Source organism: Bacillus rossius, chromosome 1 (genome assembly GCF_032445375.1).
Source record: "Bacillus rossius redtenbacheri isolate Brsri chromosome 1, Brsri_v3, whole genome shotgun sequence".
Taxonomy (NCBI): Eukaryota; Metazoa; Arthropoda; class Insecta; order Phasmatodea; family Bacillidae; genus Bacillus; species Bacillus rossius.
Genome location: NC_086330.1, coordinates 66334083 through 66350281, shown reverse-complemented (window position 1 = coordinate 66350281; position 16199 = coordinate 66334083). Strand labels below are relative to the sequence as shown.

The window sequence follows — 16199 nt, the reverse complement described above, 5'->3', positions numbered from 1 at the left end:
GTTCACCAAAACTTGTGATTTGATAGAATTCATATCTAGTCTGCAATACGTGTTTAATGAAATTTGGTTTTAATTCTGCTGGGAGATAAAAGAAAGTCCTTATGAATTACGCTTCCCGCTCAGGAAACTTATTTCCTGGCGTCTCTTCTGAAAATAATGGTTCCACCAAGTAAAATGATGGCCAAAAAGAGGGTGCGCAGCTGTTGAAACACTGCAACTGACATTAGGAGATGTCCTGAAGCTTTTCACGCGGACATAATGGGCAGCTTCAGGCCAGACAGAGACAAAACTGCGCCACCTCACATTTAACCACGCGATTCATTTCAGTTACTGGCTTCTTCTCGCGATGGAGAAAATCAATAAACCGGCCTTTACAACAACCGTTTAACAATGAAATATTTTCATCCGGTTTTACGATTTTTTTTTTTAAATTTGATCATTTCAGACCTTTTGATAAATTACAACAATTGCACAGGTAACACAGTAGTTATTCGTACTTAATTAACTTTTAAAGAGGATTTCTCTTTGGATGTTGTTAGTAAGCTAATCAATGTTTAATAATACAAACGTGACAACAGTAGAACGACATATGATCTCATGATTGGTCTCCCTATATCATAGGTCAGTTAAAAGCAGATGATATACATAGACGAAACAGCGTAAAGTAAACGGACGCATTAAATGAGTTTGTTTACCTTATTAATTTAGTTGGTTAAGTTAAAATAAAAACATGAAAATTCACCTGAATTTATAAAAAAATTACGTTAATTGATATAAACATTTACAAAAACGCTGTGTTAGTATATGGTGACAAGGTGTTAAAAAATAGCTTGAAGTTGCATTGTTTAAATATTTTTTTTAGATTTTAAACAGATATAAAATACTAACTAAAAACCCGCGAATTCGCTCACGCGATTTCAGGGTATTGCTGATATCATAACATTGAAATGAAAGTATGCAATTAATTCCAAACAATTTTACTAAATAAATATACACTATAAATTGTAAGGTACGTAATTTAATTCGTAATCAAACGTTTTAAGAATAGTAATTTTTTAATATGGGTTTTAGTAAGCCTTTTTTTATTTTTTTATAGATTAAGCACCTTTCTAATTTTATAACAAGCATTTTCCCGCGACTTCGTCTGCGTTGACTTCAGAAATGGACCTAGAGAGGAATGAATAAAGAGGGAAAATTAATTCTATATAAAAGATATACAATTGTGATTTGTACTGCATTTTTACGCTTTATTGACATGATAAAGTCTTGGAATTTATATTGTTTCTCATTCTTAGTTCAATGCAATATGTTTCTGTAGGTATAAGTTTTGGGCACCCGATACTCTTGAACAACTAACATAGAGCTGAACGTGCGAGAAGCATGGAGTGCTCAGCTGAATTCCTGTCACTTTCTATGTTTGGCACTGGGACTTATTGTCATTGTAAATCCTAACTTTAGCAGAAATTACAGACTCTTAAATTTTGATGGCCAATTATTGTGAATTATTCATATGTGGGTAATCAACACGCCTCTCCTTTAGCTGATCCGGTGAGAATATGTTTCTCCCCAGCTTTGTGATGCACACCCTGGTACCGTTGCATCTTAATGCATCAAGGTTACGAGTCAGCAAATATGGGACGCCAACATTCAGTTCCAGTTCATGGTAAAGTAGGTAAATTCTAGGCAAGACATGACGGGCACGCCAAAAGATTGCGCCTTTCAAAATAAGGCAACGCCATCTATTGAGTAAATTTAAAACTAAACTGTTATTAGAGCCGTTAGTTGGATAGCCACCGCGAGGTTTACAAATGAACGGGTCTCGCCAAGGAGAAGGACGAGAAGTTACAACATCGTACTATATTACCGTGTGGCGGATATAGAGAAATACACACGGGTTGCATTGCATTTGGTTCAGCCATTTTGGCATGAAGAAGTAATTACAGAATTACGCTCCAGATCAACCCCACAGAAACAGTTCATTTTTTCAGAATAAAAAGTAGCCCATATCACTTTCCGGCCCATAAACTATCTCTAAGCAAAAAATCATGTCGATCCGTTGCTGCGTGGCTGTGTAAAAAACGATAAACCAGCAAACCAACCAACATACTTTCGCATTTATAATATTAGTAAGTATGGATTAAAAAACTATCTTAATATATATAAATCTCGTGTCACAATGTTTGTCCTCAATGGACTCCTAAACCACTTAACCGATTATAATAAAATTCGCACACCATGTGCAGTTCGATCCAACTTGAGAGATAGGATAGTTTAAATCTCAAATTATAGTCGCAATTTTAATTTATTGCGATTTATAAAAGCGAAATACCACTCACTGACTCACTCATCACGAGATCTCTAAAACTATAAACCCAATTGACTTGAAATTTAGCATAATTATTCATTTTGTGATGTAGACGCTCACTAAGAACGGATTCTGCGGAAATCCGATCCCAAGGGCAGTTTCGGAGGGTGGAGGGGGGGGGGGGTAATATATCAAAATTTCCATTTTTTGGTAGGAAATCACCATGGCAACGGCTGTTGCTTTGTTGATGCTTCATTCGTCTCTATGACAACGACTATTTCATTGTTAGTGCAGTCCTCATCACCGTTGAAATTTAGCTGGTATCTAAATATCAAAAATTACCCTTTTTTTTCAAGTATTTATATTTTACAGACTTGAAACTTCACAGTAATGTTCCTTATGTTACGCAGGATGACATTTTCCGAAAATTAGATCCCATGGGTGGTTAAAACAAGGCAACAGGATTTTGCATTGTTCATGCCTTCTGCGTCTCCATGGCAACGGGCATCGCGCGGCAGTGGCGTACCCACAAGGAGGGGCAAGTATAATGAGCGGCGCAAGCGTGATCTGCCTGTAGACTGCCGTAGCGAAGTACGGGTACATCAGTTGTACGTTGCGTGCACGAGTCGGGAAACCATCGGTGCTATTCATTTTCTCTCCGGTACATTATACAGCATTGTAATAAATTTTCACTGATTTTTTTATTATTTACCATTACTGTAAATGGGTGATGTGGCTTAATTTTTTTCCATTAGTATAGCCGTGCGAAGCCGGGTCGAGCAGCTAGTAAATTTATAAAATTTGATTTCCTCAATCAGCTGTCGTGGAAGAACATGCATTTATGTATTATTGCTGTAGCATTAAATGTTAACATCATTTACAAGCTTTCTTGAAACTGTTATTAGTATTTTGTTATATTATGTATCCAAAATCACTGCTTTTAAATTCCTGAATTCTAATAACACTCATAAGTTAGCTTTAATGCTTTTCCTTCACTAATTTATCCATAAATGTGCACGTCTTTGAGATGTACAAATATAAGTGTTTGAACATTCAAGTCATAAACTAAAATTAAATGTAAAGGCTGTGATTTATGCACAAGCAGCTGACGCAATTCGAGAGAGTGCCAGTGAACTCTTCCAAAAATGGGTTTCCCAAGCATTTTTTTTTCATTCAAATGAGTAAACCAGTTTGTGAGACGTAATGCAAGTGGAATTCTAAATTACAAAAGTGAATGCTGTAACACTTTGGTTGCAAAGTGTCTAGTATTCGTCATATATAACAAAAAAATTATTTGTTTTCGAGGTATTTAAAAAAAACTATATATATTTATTTTTTCAAAGAATTAATAGAATTGGTACTGAATATTAATAAATGATATGTGCCTATTTATCACAGGAAAAGTTATTTAGGTGCTCCGAACTGTGTAGTGTTCTAAATCATTTCGTTCCTAAAATTTCGTAACATTGATCATAATTTTGATTGTATTCCTAATTTGTTTATTAATGATTGTAAATAAAAATGTAATAAAATTATGTGTTTTTTAAAAATTATCAGGAATTTTAATGCAAATATGTATTTAATCATAAAATAATCTTTATAGCATACAGTATTATAGCGTACAGTTTTCAATAAATCTTTCTCGTGTAGCTTTTGTCAAAAAATACATATTCTTTTGAAAACATTCATAATTTAAAAATATATATTTCTTAAAAACCAAAAAATATATTATTTGTTAGTTTCTGGAAAATTAACTCATGTTTTTTAACTTATGAATTCTATCCGTCAAATAGATATTTTAGCAAAAAATTAAAATAACTCAGATATTTTTTATAGCTGATGTAAGGTTTGAAATATAAATTAGCCCCACAGCTACTAAAATTCGTAAAAAAAAGGTTATAAAAATTTACTTTATTCACATTAAGAAATATAAAAATCATGACCATAAATACAAAACAATTTTTAGCAAAAAATCAATGATACTACATCATTAAGAGGGCTACTTGTTTGGAAATAATATATACATTTTTTTTATTTTCCAATTTTCAGAATGCATTAAGGTTGACACTGATGCTCCATCAAGAGCAGACTCGCCCTTACGCACATGGCAGGGTCACGGTGGTCGAACGATCAGTTCACTCATCTTTTGACCATTTTGCGATCGAGCGTGTGTTGGTCAGCATTATTTTTCAGGATACTTTAGTTTACCTCATCCACGTATTTCATCAAGGCTCCGTTCTCAAATATAAACACCTCTCGTTGTCTCAAGTCACCCTGAGGTTGGTAGTTTCTCACTCATTCTTTTATTTTAAATAGGCTACGTGCTTGCATATAATATCACAATTATGAATTTTTTTTGTAAAATCGTTTAATGAAAGCTTTTGGGTATTCTTGTATGTATGGCCTGAAAGTGACCTTTAAGTCCGTGATGAAGAGCTTCAAATATTAACCTTATACGTCTTTAAGGCAGTAATCTTTCATATTCAAATTTTTTTAAATTGATGTGAAAACATCTTAGCTCTCGGATACGGCATTTTTGGTAGGAGGAATTCCGTAAATCGAATGGCAGTAGATTGGAACAGAAATGGGTAAACATGGTGCTGCTATCTGTTAAAGTCTCAGAAATCTCTAAAATATGACGGACCTGCGTGATTAATTAGTATATGTTAACTTTTGCGAATACGGGGGATGTACTAAGTGCATTATTATAATACAACTTTTCTTTAATTATTTATGTTGTTATTTAAATGTCATAAAAATAAATAACGACAACATAAACGGACGTTACATTCCTGGCATTGCGATTTTGACAACGTTTAGTTAACATTTAAATTTAGAGAAGCAAAAATTTGTTAGCCTATTCGACGCCATCTTGAATAAAGGAATTTCATAATGCAATTCTCACTGAAAAATCTTTATTTTGATTCAGTTTCATAAGGTTTATGTATATTTGTAGGAAGTATTTACAGACTTATTTCTATCGTTAAATCAACATCAAATAAACAAAAATATTTTTGTAGTTATAATTTGTGCTTTAAAATATTTCAGGTTAACTTTCTTAATGAATCTATTGGTCTGCAATCCTTTAATTTAAAAAAAATATTATAATTAACCACCGCGTTTGTAATTCTTTAGAAAACCAACACAATCTTCCATTTCTTTGTCGACATGTTTGTTCAAACACAATTTTCCTGGCAAATGAATAATTGGTAGTTTTAAAGTTTCGATTATATCTTGTTATATCTATTCAAGTTTACTTAAAGTATTCAAGGATGTTCTCACTACAATGACGTTTACGTTACCACACCAACACGCTCCTTACTTCCCCCGATATTAGCGAAAATTAATATATATATATAGGGTGCATGTTGCCACACGTTGTCCGTCATCTTGATGACTTCGTATCTTGGCTAAAACAGTTACTGCATCCATGCGCATTGTACTTTGAACCTGTTAAATTTCCGAAGTGTAATACGCGCTAATTAGTAGCATTTTTGGCTGATACTTAAATTTCACACTCACTGCCTAAAAAAGGATAACCTAAAAAAACGCAGGCGATGATAATTCAGCCTAGGGGGAAATGCCACATTTTAACGTTGAGGCATTTACATGCGACACGTTTGGTACTCATGCTGTTCGACTAGCCCTGAGAATGCAAAACTACAATTTTGCTAAACAAAATTATAGTTAGGTTTCAAAAAGGGGAAAATATTATTACCATTTTTCCTTAAAATGAATATTTTTTATACATTTACGAGGGATGTCTGAAAAGTTTCCCACCTCAAAATGAAGATGACAGCACTCAAAAGAAAAATTAGGGAATGTGTTTCCTCATGCTTTGGAACACACCCTCTGAAATTTAAACCATATTTAACGTGCAGTTGTTTTGTAACGATTGTTTGCGTGAGTCCCTGCAAAATAGTTTTTTACGAATGTGATGGCCTCATCATTCGACAAAATCTTTGTTCTCCGAGCGCAATTCTTAGCCTAGAGTACGAAGAAAAAGTCAATTGGGTTTAGATCTGGGGAGCAAGTAAGGTTGTCAAGCAGTTAAAACCGCAATTCGTAGATTTTCACCATGGCAACCGCTGAGGTGTGAGCTGGTGCATTGTCTTGGTGAAACTTATTATTTTTGTTTATGCAAATGTTACCGTTTACTACAATTTGTCTTCATCTGGTCAAGTATTGATGTGTAGTATATTTCTTCCATGTTCCATGTTTTTCCATTTTAAAGGTGATTTATTAAGACTATTCCACGACCATCCTATAAAACAGTGGCCACCACTTTCCCGGGGCTGATTCCTCCTTCGCCGTTTTTGGTGTCGCAAAGGTTCATCGTCACCCAAGTTGGTAAAGCCTGTTTGAATTCAACTGCCCAAAATATTACTGTGGTAAATGATGGTGCAAAGTCCTATTAGGTTATTTTTATTAGGTTATTTTAGAGTAGGCGTATTGCCTTTCAAAAACAAATATTGAATGACAGCTCGATACTTAATTTTCCATATTTACAAAAAACACGCGCATTGAATCACGTAATTAATTGTTAAAAAACAATCGCACGTTCAAAATGGCTGAAATTTCTAAGAGTACTTTCCAAAGCATAAACAAACATATTTCGTAATTTTTTTTGACAGGTGCTGACATCTTCAATTTGAAGTCGGAAACTTTTCAGACAACCCTCATATCATACTCGGAATTATTTTAAAAAATTTTACGTTAAATTTCGTGTCCGAGTTTCGTATTATAAGTTTATTTGCAACATGAAAACACTTTAATTTGGATGTTACCAAAGTTAGATGTTAACACATCACTGGCCAGGAATGAAAGTCTCACTGGCATTTTTTTTGGTAACGAAATATCAATTTAAAACAAAATAGTGTCCTTAAAAAAACGTGTGTTTCAAACACATTGAGACACGGTTTCGTGTTCGCAAACGCGTCACGCTCACGAGGCTTGAAAAATGCCCGGCATGACTCAAATTATGAGCAGCATGTTAGTAACCAAGTGGTTTTCAGGGCTCTATAATTAGTGTGTTGTTTGTCCGTAAAACAAATAGTGTGAATAACATTATTTCCTTCCGCTATTTTATAATATCAATTGATATTGCATTAATATTTGGTTGCTCTGTGCACTCTAATTAATGCACTGTATCTAATGTTCACGCACGGGGACGTACGCAAGGATTTGAAGAAGGGGGTTGGAACGACTTCCCCCCCCCCCCCCCCTTATTCGAAATAAACCAACAAATCCCAAAAAAAAAAAAAAATTTTATCCTCACCAACAAAACGAAAGAATTTTAAAACAAACAGCGTACAAAGCTGTTCTATCCCCCTTCCCCCTAAACAGAGAAATGCAATTTTGGGTAAGCTCATGTCCAAGCATATTTACTTACGAGAAACCTTTCGGAATGTCTAAAAGACACTCCGACCATTAGTATATTTGTAAATTCTTGGTGAATGACATTTTTTTTCGCAGCTAATAAACAACATAGTGTTGCGAACGCAGACAGGGCCACGACGCGCTCCAGGTTCGTAGATGCCTAGCGGCCCCACACGGCCAATAGCGTCACGCGCATTGTCACGTGCAGTCCACTGACCTAAGACATGCCACGCGTGCCTGGCATGAATGCAAGGGTCGTCGCTCCCCACGCATCGTCAATCCTCGCAGCTGTTATCTATCGCTGAGCGGCCTCGGGGATTCCGCGGGCCGCCGCGCGAATTGGCGTGAATATATGCCACCCTTCTGGACTTTTCGGGCGTCGGGTTGGACCGGAATGATATGACTCGTCACGGGTGCTCTCGTCGGTTCTGTAAACACGACCCACCAGTACTTAAGCAGCGACGCCGGCCTCCACGGCAGTTTGGCGACGAGTCCTGCGACGGGTTCCGCGACAGTTCCGTGAGTTCTGAGAGTTCCGAGCGTGTCCCGCGGCAGTTCCGGAGTTACAAGAGTTCCGAGAGCAAAGGGAAGTGTGACAGCGGTGAAGAGGGTGAGAGACACCCTCCCTCCCTAGAGTGGCGTGACGCGGAGTTCGACTGGATCGTGAGAGTGCGGCGACCAAGTGGAGCGAGACTGTGTGTGTGGACAGGCGCGAAGTAAGGGGCGAACCACTGTTGAGCCCAGCTCCAGTGAGGAGTGCGAACTGCGGAACTTGACAGACATTGATTGACTTGAGAATAAACATTAAGTGACAGTTATTTGTAATCGGACATTTTTAAATACAATTATTAATTATTAATGTTAATTTTAGTAAATAATATAACTAATAAAACATAATTGGGCTATTCCTTACGAACCCAGTTCTCCCCACAACAGGTCGTAACATTTTTTGTGGCAGAAGTAGGATAGCCCTAATTAATATATTTAGGATTCAGTTACATAATTAAAATGAAAATAAAAAAAATTGAATTTAGTTTTTCGACAATGAAGTTAGTGTTAAGAACTTTAGTGGATTTTGAATGTTAGAATGTTAGTTTTAGTATGTTGTAATAAGTGCTAGCTTTGAATGTATGAGTTATTGTTATTTTGGATTAGACGTTTAAGGCTGGGTCAATTAAAAATAACAACAGTTATAGACATAAATAAAATTTTTAGGTTATTTAATTAGTTAAATTTTTTAGTGAGAGAGGCTGCTGAAGAGGTTAGTTTTGAGGATATTAATAAGATAAGGTTTGCCCTAGAAAAAATTTCGAATGACATGAGGGAAATGATAACCTGTATGAATAACGAAAAAGACGTTAAGAGTGAAATGAGGGAGTGTATGCACCACCATTAAGAAAACAAGAGTGAGTCAATAATAGCCTAGAGGAGACGAAGGTTGGTCAGGAAGAGTTGAAGAGAATTCAGGAGGCCAATCAGAATGAAATGAATAGTGAAATAATGGACCACCAATAAGAGGCTAGTATGGCCATGAAGAGTAAATGCAACTAAATAGAGGAATAGAGAAGCAGAATGAAGTGAAAAATGAAAAGAATAACTCACAAGAGAAGTTGAATGCTATGATGCTCAAAATTAATGAAGTTAAATTCAAGCCAAGAGGAGAATAGCAGCAAAAAAGAGAACAGTGAGGAAAATAATATGAAAGAAGAATAGCCGAGAAGTGATGTACATGAGTCAAGAAGAGATGGGGAAATACAAAGAAGAGATTAAGAACTAATTAAAGAGAAAAATCAAAAACTACCAAGGTGATATTAAAATTGCTTTGAAGACCGAGATCGAAGACATGAAGAAGAAACAAAAGAAAATGAAATGGTACAGGGAAAGACTAAGTGCAGTTCAGACGAGATTCAGAAGAACCAAGAAGAATTGAGGAACCAAGAAGAGACGAAAAAAGCCGGGAGGAAATGCTGTATGAACAAGTAGCTGCGAGAGAGAAGGAACAGAGAGGTAAAGGGAAGAATCAAGCAAACCGTTGGAGGGTAGTGAGCAATAATATCAAGAGTATCGGGCCCATCTGAGGCAATGGTCGACCTGGCTCTGCAAGCTGGCTGAACGACATGCGGTATTTGCGACGCAGAAGTGTCACCGGGTAACGAGAGAGGCTGCATCTGCTGCGAGAGAGGGATATCTGGCGAGGCTGTACAGCCCACGATGGAGGAAATGCAGGCGGTCTAAACTTCGAGTAGCGTGGGGACACCCAGGATAAAACGAGTTACTTGTTCGGGACGAATATTTTTAAGGAGGTGGCAGTGTTACGAACGCAGACAAGACCACGACGCGCACCAGGTTGGGAGCTGGCTGGCGGCCCCACACGGTAACTGGCGCCACGCACCGTGTCACGTGCTGTCCACTGACCTAAGGCATGCCATCCCGTTATGGACTGTTCGGGCGTCGGGTCGCCCCGGAATGACGCGACTTGTCACAACCGCGCTTGTCAGTTCTGGAAAGACGACACACCAGTACTTAAGCAGTGACGTCGCGCTCCAAGGCAGTTCGGCGACAAGACCCGCGACGGCTTCCGCGACAGTTCCGAGTGAGTTCCGAGCGTGACCCGCGGCAGTTCCGGAGTTCCGAGAGCGAAGGTGCGACATCGGTGAAAGGGGGAAAGAGACATGGCGTTCGACTGGATCTTGAGTGCGGCGACTGAGTGCCGCGAGACTGTGTGTGAACAGGCGCGTGGATAGGGGTGAATCAATTTTGAGCCTAGCTCCAGTGAGGAGTGCGAACTGCGGAACTTGACAGTCATTGTGTGACTTGAGAATAAAACTTTTTTAAGTGCCAGTGATTTATGATCGGACATTTTAAAGTACAATTGTTTAATATGAATGTAAATTTTAGTAAATAATACTGTAATTAAACGTTATTGGCTTATCCCTTACAAACCCAGTTATCCCTACAATAGGTCGTTACAATACATTTGCCACTAATTTTCTAAAACGTTGATGCTTAAATAAATCCTAAAGATTTGGACCAAATGTTTCAATGTGGACATTAATAAAACAATCCTACCCTTTCTCATTGAATTCTAAATTTCATCAAAAACTATTTCTGAAACAATATTTGATGAAATAAATAACCATTGTAAAAACATGGGATGGAAGTAGAAAAAAAAATACTTTTTTAGTATCAAATGCGTTTGAATTTATTTTAAATCATATAAATATTTTCTTAAAAATTTAATGCAAAGCAAATTATTTATACGACCACGTTATAAGTCAACAAAGAGAAAATAGTGTTTGAAGGTACAAAAAATTAAATAAATACCTTAGTTGGCAGATAATATGATATTCAATCTAAGCTGTTCAATGCTGCGTTCTAAACTATTCAATGCTGGTTACATTGAATTAAAAATATTCTAAATTTTTTCGTTGCATGGAAATTGAGCAAATTTTTAATCGAACATTTTGTAATATTGGAGAACATGAATATTTTGTGTACATTCAGTTCTTAAGATGTTCCAGAATTTTATAGAAGTTTCCAAACTATTCCTATAATAAATATGTACTTCGAAATCTACCTACGCCTAAAGGCTGAGCCAAAAGGGATTTCTTATATTGTAATCTATTGAATTTATAAATACACAAAGTAGGTACAGAAAAAATCAATAACATTGGTCATCTGCGAAACATGATATAAATTAAAATTTGCTAAGTGTGGTTTTATTTTAAAACTACACTTATTTTTTACGAAAATAATACTTTCTGACTTTTAATTATGCTTACTTATTTATTGTGTTAAATTTTGTTTATTTAATGCAAAAATATATGTTTTTTATTTTATAAATTAAGAAACAGATTTTATAGAAAATTAAAAAATACCATTACTTCTTCTTGTATAAACGGATAACTACGCCTTTTGCCAAACATTAATTTTGCCACACTTGTTCGGTTAAAACAAATTCTCGAAAAAAAAAAGTTATTCTTATAACAAATTGTAGTACTATCTGAATGTAACGCGGGGACGTAGACATTGTAATAGAATCCATTATCGAACTCCTAAATGTTACTTAATTTATTTGCCTTATTGTTTTTAGTTTTGAACAAAAATTTTAATATTGTTTCCTTACAAATACAATTTAAGTTTTTTTTTTAGTTACGGCTTTCCTAAAATAAAATATAAAACTATACCTTCTTATGCCCAATATGATTCTAAATAAATAAGTATGTTATGCCCAATATATGGGTATATTATAGCTAATTATTACTTTTTTTCGTTCCAGTCGAGACGGCTCCGTTCAGCAGCAGCAGCGCAGCCTGGTTGCAACTAACTCCACCAGGCGACCGAGAGGTAGCAGCACCAGTCTGCTGATATCGACGCCCAAAGAGAGGGCGGTGGGCGTTCGCGCGCAAGACAAGCAGACTTTGCTTACGAAGCCGGCTGCCGCAAGAAATGGCTTCGATGCGTAAATCATTAAAATTAAAGTGCAACTTTGAATTATTCTTTTCATATACTTCTGAAACAACGGAATCAATATCAAAGCAGTGATCAAAGATGAACTCTCATTTTTGTTTCAGCCAATGGGACCTGACGTTTAAAACCACACGTCAGTTAGTTACTAAAATATTATTATTCGCATAGAATGAATAAGTTCGAAGACTATTGTTTAATTGTTAGGGTCCAAAACATTGCTTAAAAGACTTTTCTCTAGCAAGTTGGAGAAACATTTTGTGAAGTTGTTGAGTTATCTTCGGAAATAGATGGTACTATCTGAATCTAACGCGTGGACGTAGAGATTGTAATAGAATCCATTATCGAACTCCTAAAAGATACTTAATTTAGTTGCCTTATTGTTTTATCACCAACGCATCGAGCACCAAGTCTCACGTTTGTAAAATGAAGTTTATTTAAATAATTCTAAAGAGATTTATTCCAAGCCATGTGAATAAAATCAAAATAATTTGTATACCTATTTCAAGCGGCACCACGTGTGTGGGATACTTGCAAAATATTGTATACATATTATTTTTACCATAAAAGATAATATGATTTGATAAAGCGAATTTATAGTACCTATTCTCAAAATAGTATAAAATTGTGATAAAGCACTTAAATTGTTAAATTATAATGTCAATGAACACTTCAATTTTATTCACAAAGTCTTAAAATTGGCATGAAATTAGTAAACATTTATTTAGAATATTCATCCAGTACACACACACAGAAACCAAATATAATGTGAGACATGATTAATTAAGGGCATTTTTATATGAGTATTTCATATTAAAAATGTCGTTATTATGTGCAATGTACTTAATTCACGCTTATGTGAGGCTTTTTCCCACAAATTTAATTGAAAAAGATTTTTTAATAATTAAAGACAGTTTTTTATTTAAATTTATTACGAGTATTATAGAGAGTTATTTTACATTTACGAGTAACAAAAATTATTCCATATAGGAACATAAATAATGTGAAAGATTAAAAAAAATTAATTTTTTATGATAAATGGATATTCCTATTCTCTTAACCCCAATTTTAACGTACAAATTTTTTCCTTCTAAAAATATAATCTAAAAACTCATAGAATATTATTTACTACATAGCATTAATAATACGCTAATGAAAATTGATTGAACTTTATCACGTTTCCGTTTCTTTGTGTTTGTTTGTTTTTATCTGTAATATGTATCTATCTTTTGAGTGATTTTGTGAAGGAAATGTCAAAAATATTTCCAAATAGTTAAAAATAAACTTTAATTCACTAAAAAAAATTGTAATTGTGATGTTCTTGTCTTGAAATTAAAACTTTTTTCTTTTGTCCCACATTTAATATTTTTTTACTGCCTATGCAGGTTTTAATCTTTAATAAACTATGTTTTTTTAAAACTAAAGAAGTAAACGTAGTGGTTAAACTTAGAATCGAAGGAAAACACGGGAGAATATTTGTATCATCACCAATAGAAAAAAATATGTTTTTTGATTTTTCATACATTATGCCGTTAAAAGTATTTCAATGTGAGCATGATCAAAAAATTTTAGGTTATGGAAGTTGTTATAAACGTACAAATTGTTATGTAAATAAAATATATTATGCTGATTTTGAACATTGTCTTTTTATAAGTCGTTACTCTGTTAACTTTATAAAATACCACAAGTTCTTTAGGTGGTTGTGATGATTTAAATATTGAATTTTAACAGTTTTAAACTTTAAAAAACAGTAAAACAAAGTTAACAAATTTCTACAATAATAAGAGAAACAATGTTGCTAATGTAAAACAAGAGATTTAAAAATATATTACTAGTAATATTTTTATTTACTTTTAGCACTGAATAAAAGTTTTTTAATGTTCCATTAAAAAATTTTAGTATTAATATTTCAAAAAAGGTGAAAGGATTTATATAACTTAATCAAAGTATTTTTACACGTATTATTAAATAAACAGTTATTGGCAATAAGTTAAATTCTTTCTTCGACACAAGAATTTTTTGAAACTTTGAGACAGAAACATTTTATTGTTGTGATATAAAAAACTGTTAATTCTTTAACACAATTCTGAGGTACTTACAAAATATTTGCTGTAACTTTGTGTTTATTTAAATTTGGATAAAATTATAAATATTTCTTCAGATAAAATTACATTTTCATCAAATCTAACTTAAAATAAAATGTTACACATGTCACTGTTATTTATTTACAAGAAAACACCTTGTCAACTCTTTTTCGGGAAAACTTTTTATTTTTGCTTTTTAAATATTTTTAAATCGCATACTAGTAATACAATAAGTACATTAAATTATATATATATTGATGTGCTGTTAGGAAATAGGAAAGACATAATTGAATTATAAAGTAAATGTTTACCTAAGTAAAAAAAAAAATCAATAAATATTTTCTTAGTGATATGAACTAAGAATGGATAGCATCGCTTTTCAATTATGCTTAAACCGCCTATGCCATTGAAGTTATTTTTCTTCATATGAGATGGAATAAGTATTTAACATTACCCCGTCATTAAAGTTCATTTTGGTATGTATGTTTGCATGGTTTTAACTTACTCAGTAAAAATATTTTGTAAAATTAGCCTACATATTCAAATGTTAAGAAATTTAACAGTTTAATCGTGTAATTTCTAAAAATAATACTTTTATGTATTTTACTAAAAGGTTTTTATAGAACAAAAATCTGCTACAGCGTAAGTTAAAATATTTGAATGTACATCGTTAACTTAAGTTTAAAACTACCAATTTGTAGATATATTTGAATATATATGCACAGCAAAAGTTAAATAATTGAATTTCCTACTTTCTTATAAGTACAGTCCAGTTGTATGTACACACAAACGTCACTGTAAAAGTGCACAATATTTGTCATTGTAAAATTATAATGAGTAAGTAATTGCAAAGAAAAAATATTTTACAAAACCCCATTAAATTCACAATAGGTTATTGATCATATAGCATTTGTTCAAAGCGTTGTTTGAAGAGACCTATCACAATAGCACGATTGTGCACGAAGTTAAGAAATCGAAACAGTTGACCAACAATCCTTAGGTAATAGGTTCGATAACCCCACCTGAAATTATGTGTTTCTATGGATATTAAATGGTAATATTATTAAAATGGTTAAAAATTTAGAACGTGCTTTAACATGGTCAAGCTATTTAAATAACAGTATTTTTGAAAGAAATATTACACTATCACATTTTGTGTGAATTTATTTTATATTTTACAAAGATTTACTCGCATTGGTGTCAAAATAATCATACATCGCAAATAAAAATTAAAATAACACGCAGTAAAAATACACCAATTATGACAATTTTATCAACTCATAGCAGTTGTACTACAGATATGATAATATTTTTAACTAATCATTAAAAGATGTAAAATTACACCATCATTCAGTAAAAAATATGGTGCGACACAAATTTTGTTTAAAATTACACAAATGGTTTTAGAGCTATGGTCTTAGTTTTAAATGAAAAAAAATATATATTTTTCGAACACACGCAAAAGGTTCCTTTAGTTTAAAATTTTTTTATCGTAATTAATCATATACTGATTAATATCCCATATAAATAAATATTTGTTAAAAACCGGAAATTAAACAAAAATAAAGTCCATATGGTAAAAACTTACAATGTTAGAGGTTATACACCATTAAGCACCATTTAAGTGTGACACATTCTATGGACAGACAAGTTGTCGAGTACTCGTTACGTTCTTAGCTAGTTACTCGTTACCTTATTACTCGTGACCTTGTCACATAATTGTTACTCGTTACACTTGTTACGCGTTGCCATATCACCTCGTTTACGTGTAACTCGTTCCATTGTTGCCTCTTTGCCTTGTTACCTCGATACCTTATTACTAATTTGCCTTGATACGTCGTGTTATTGTTACCTCGGTTTCTTGTGACGCGTTGCCTACTTACTCGTTACCTTGTTACCTCGTTACTCGCTGCATTCCTTCCTCCTCGGTGTCGTCGCTCGCTCCCTCGAGCAGCTACACTTCT

The 16199-nt window shown here is 34.0% G+C and overlaps 1 protein-coding gene across 3 annotated transcripts in view; it reads left to right on the top strand.

The window, feature by feature from the left end:
• Positions 1-13779, top strand: part of LOC134536959 (gonadotropin-releasing hormone receptor) — a 684534-nt gene extending 670755 nt beyond the window's left edge. For all 3 annotated transcript variants that reach the window (XM_063377083.1, XM_063377092.1, XM_063377075.1), the window contains exon 6: positions 11964-13779. In XM_063377083.1, the coding sequence (XP_063233153.1) occupies positions 11964-12150 (187 nt within the window). In that variant the 3' untranslated portion in view covers positions 12151-13779. The remainder of the gene's footprint in view (positions 1-11963) is intronic.
• The last annotated feature ends 2420 nt before the right edge of the window (positions 13780-16199 follow it).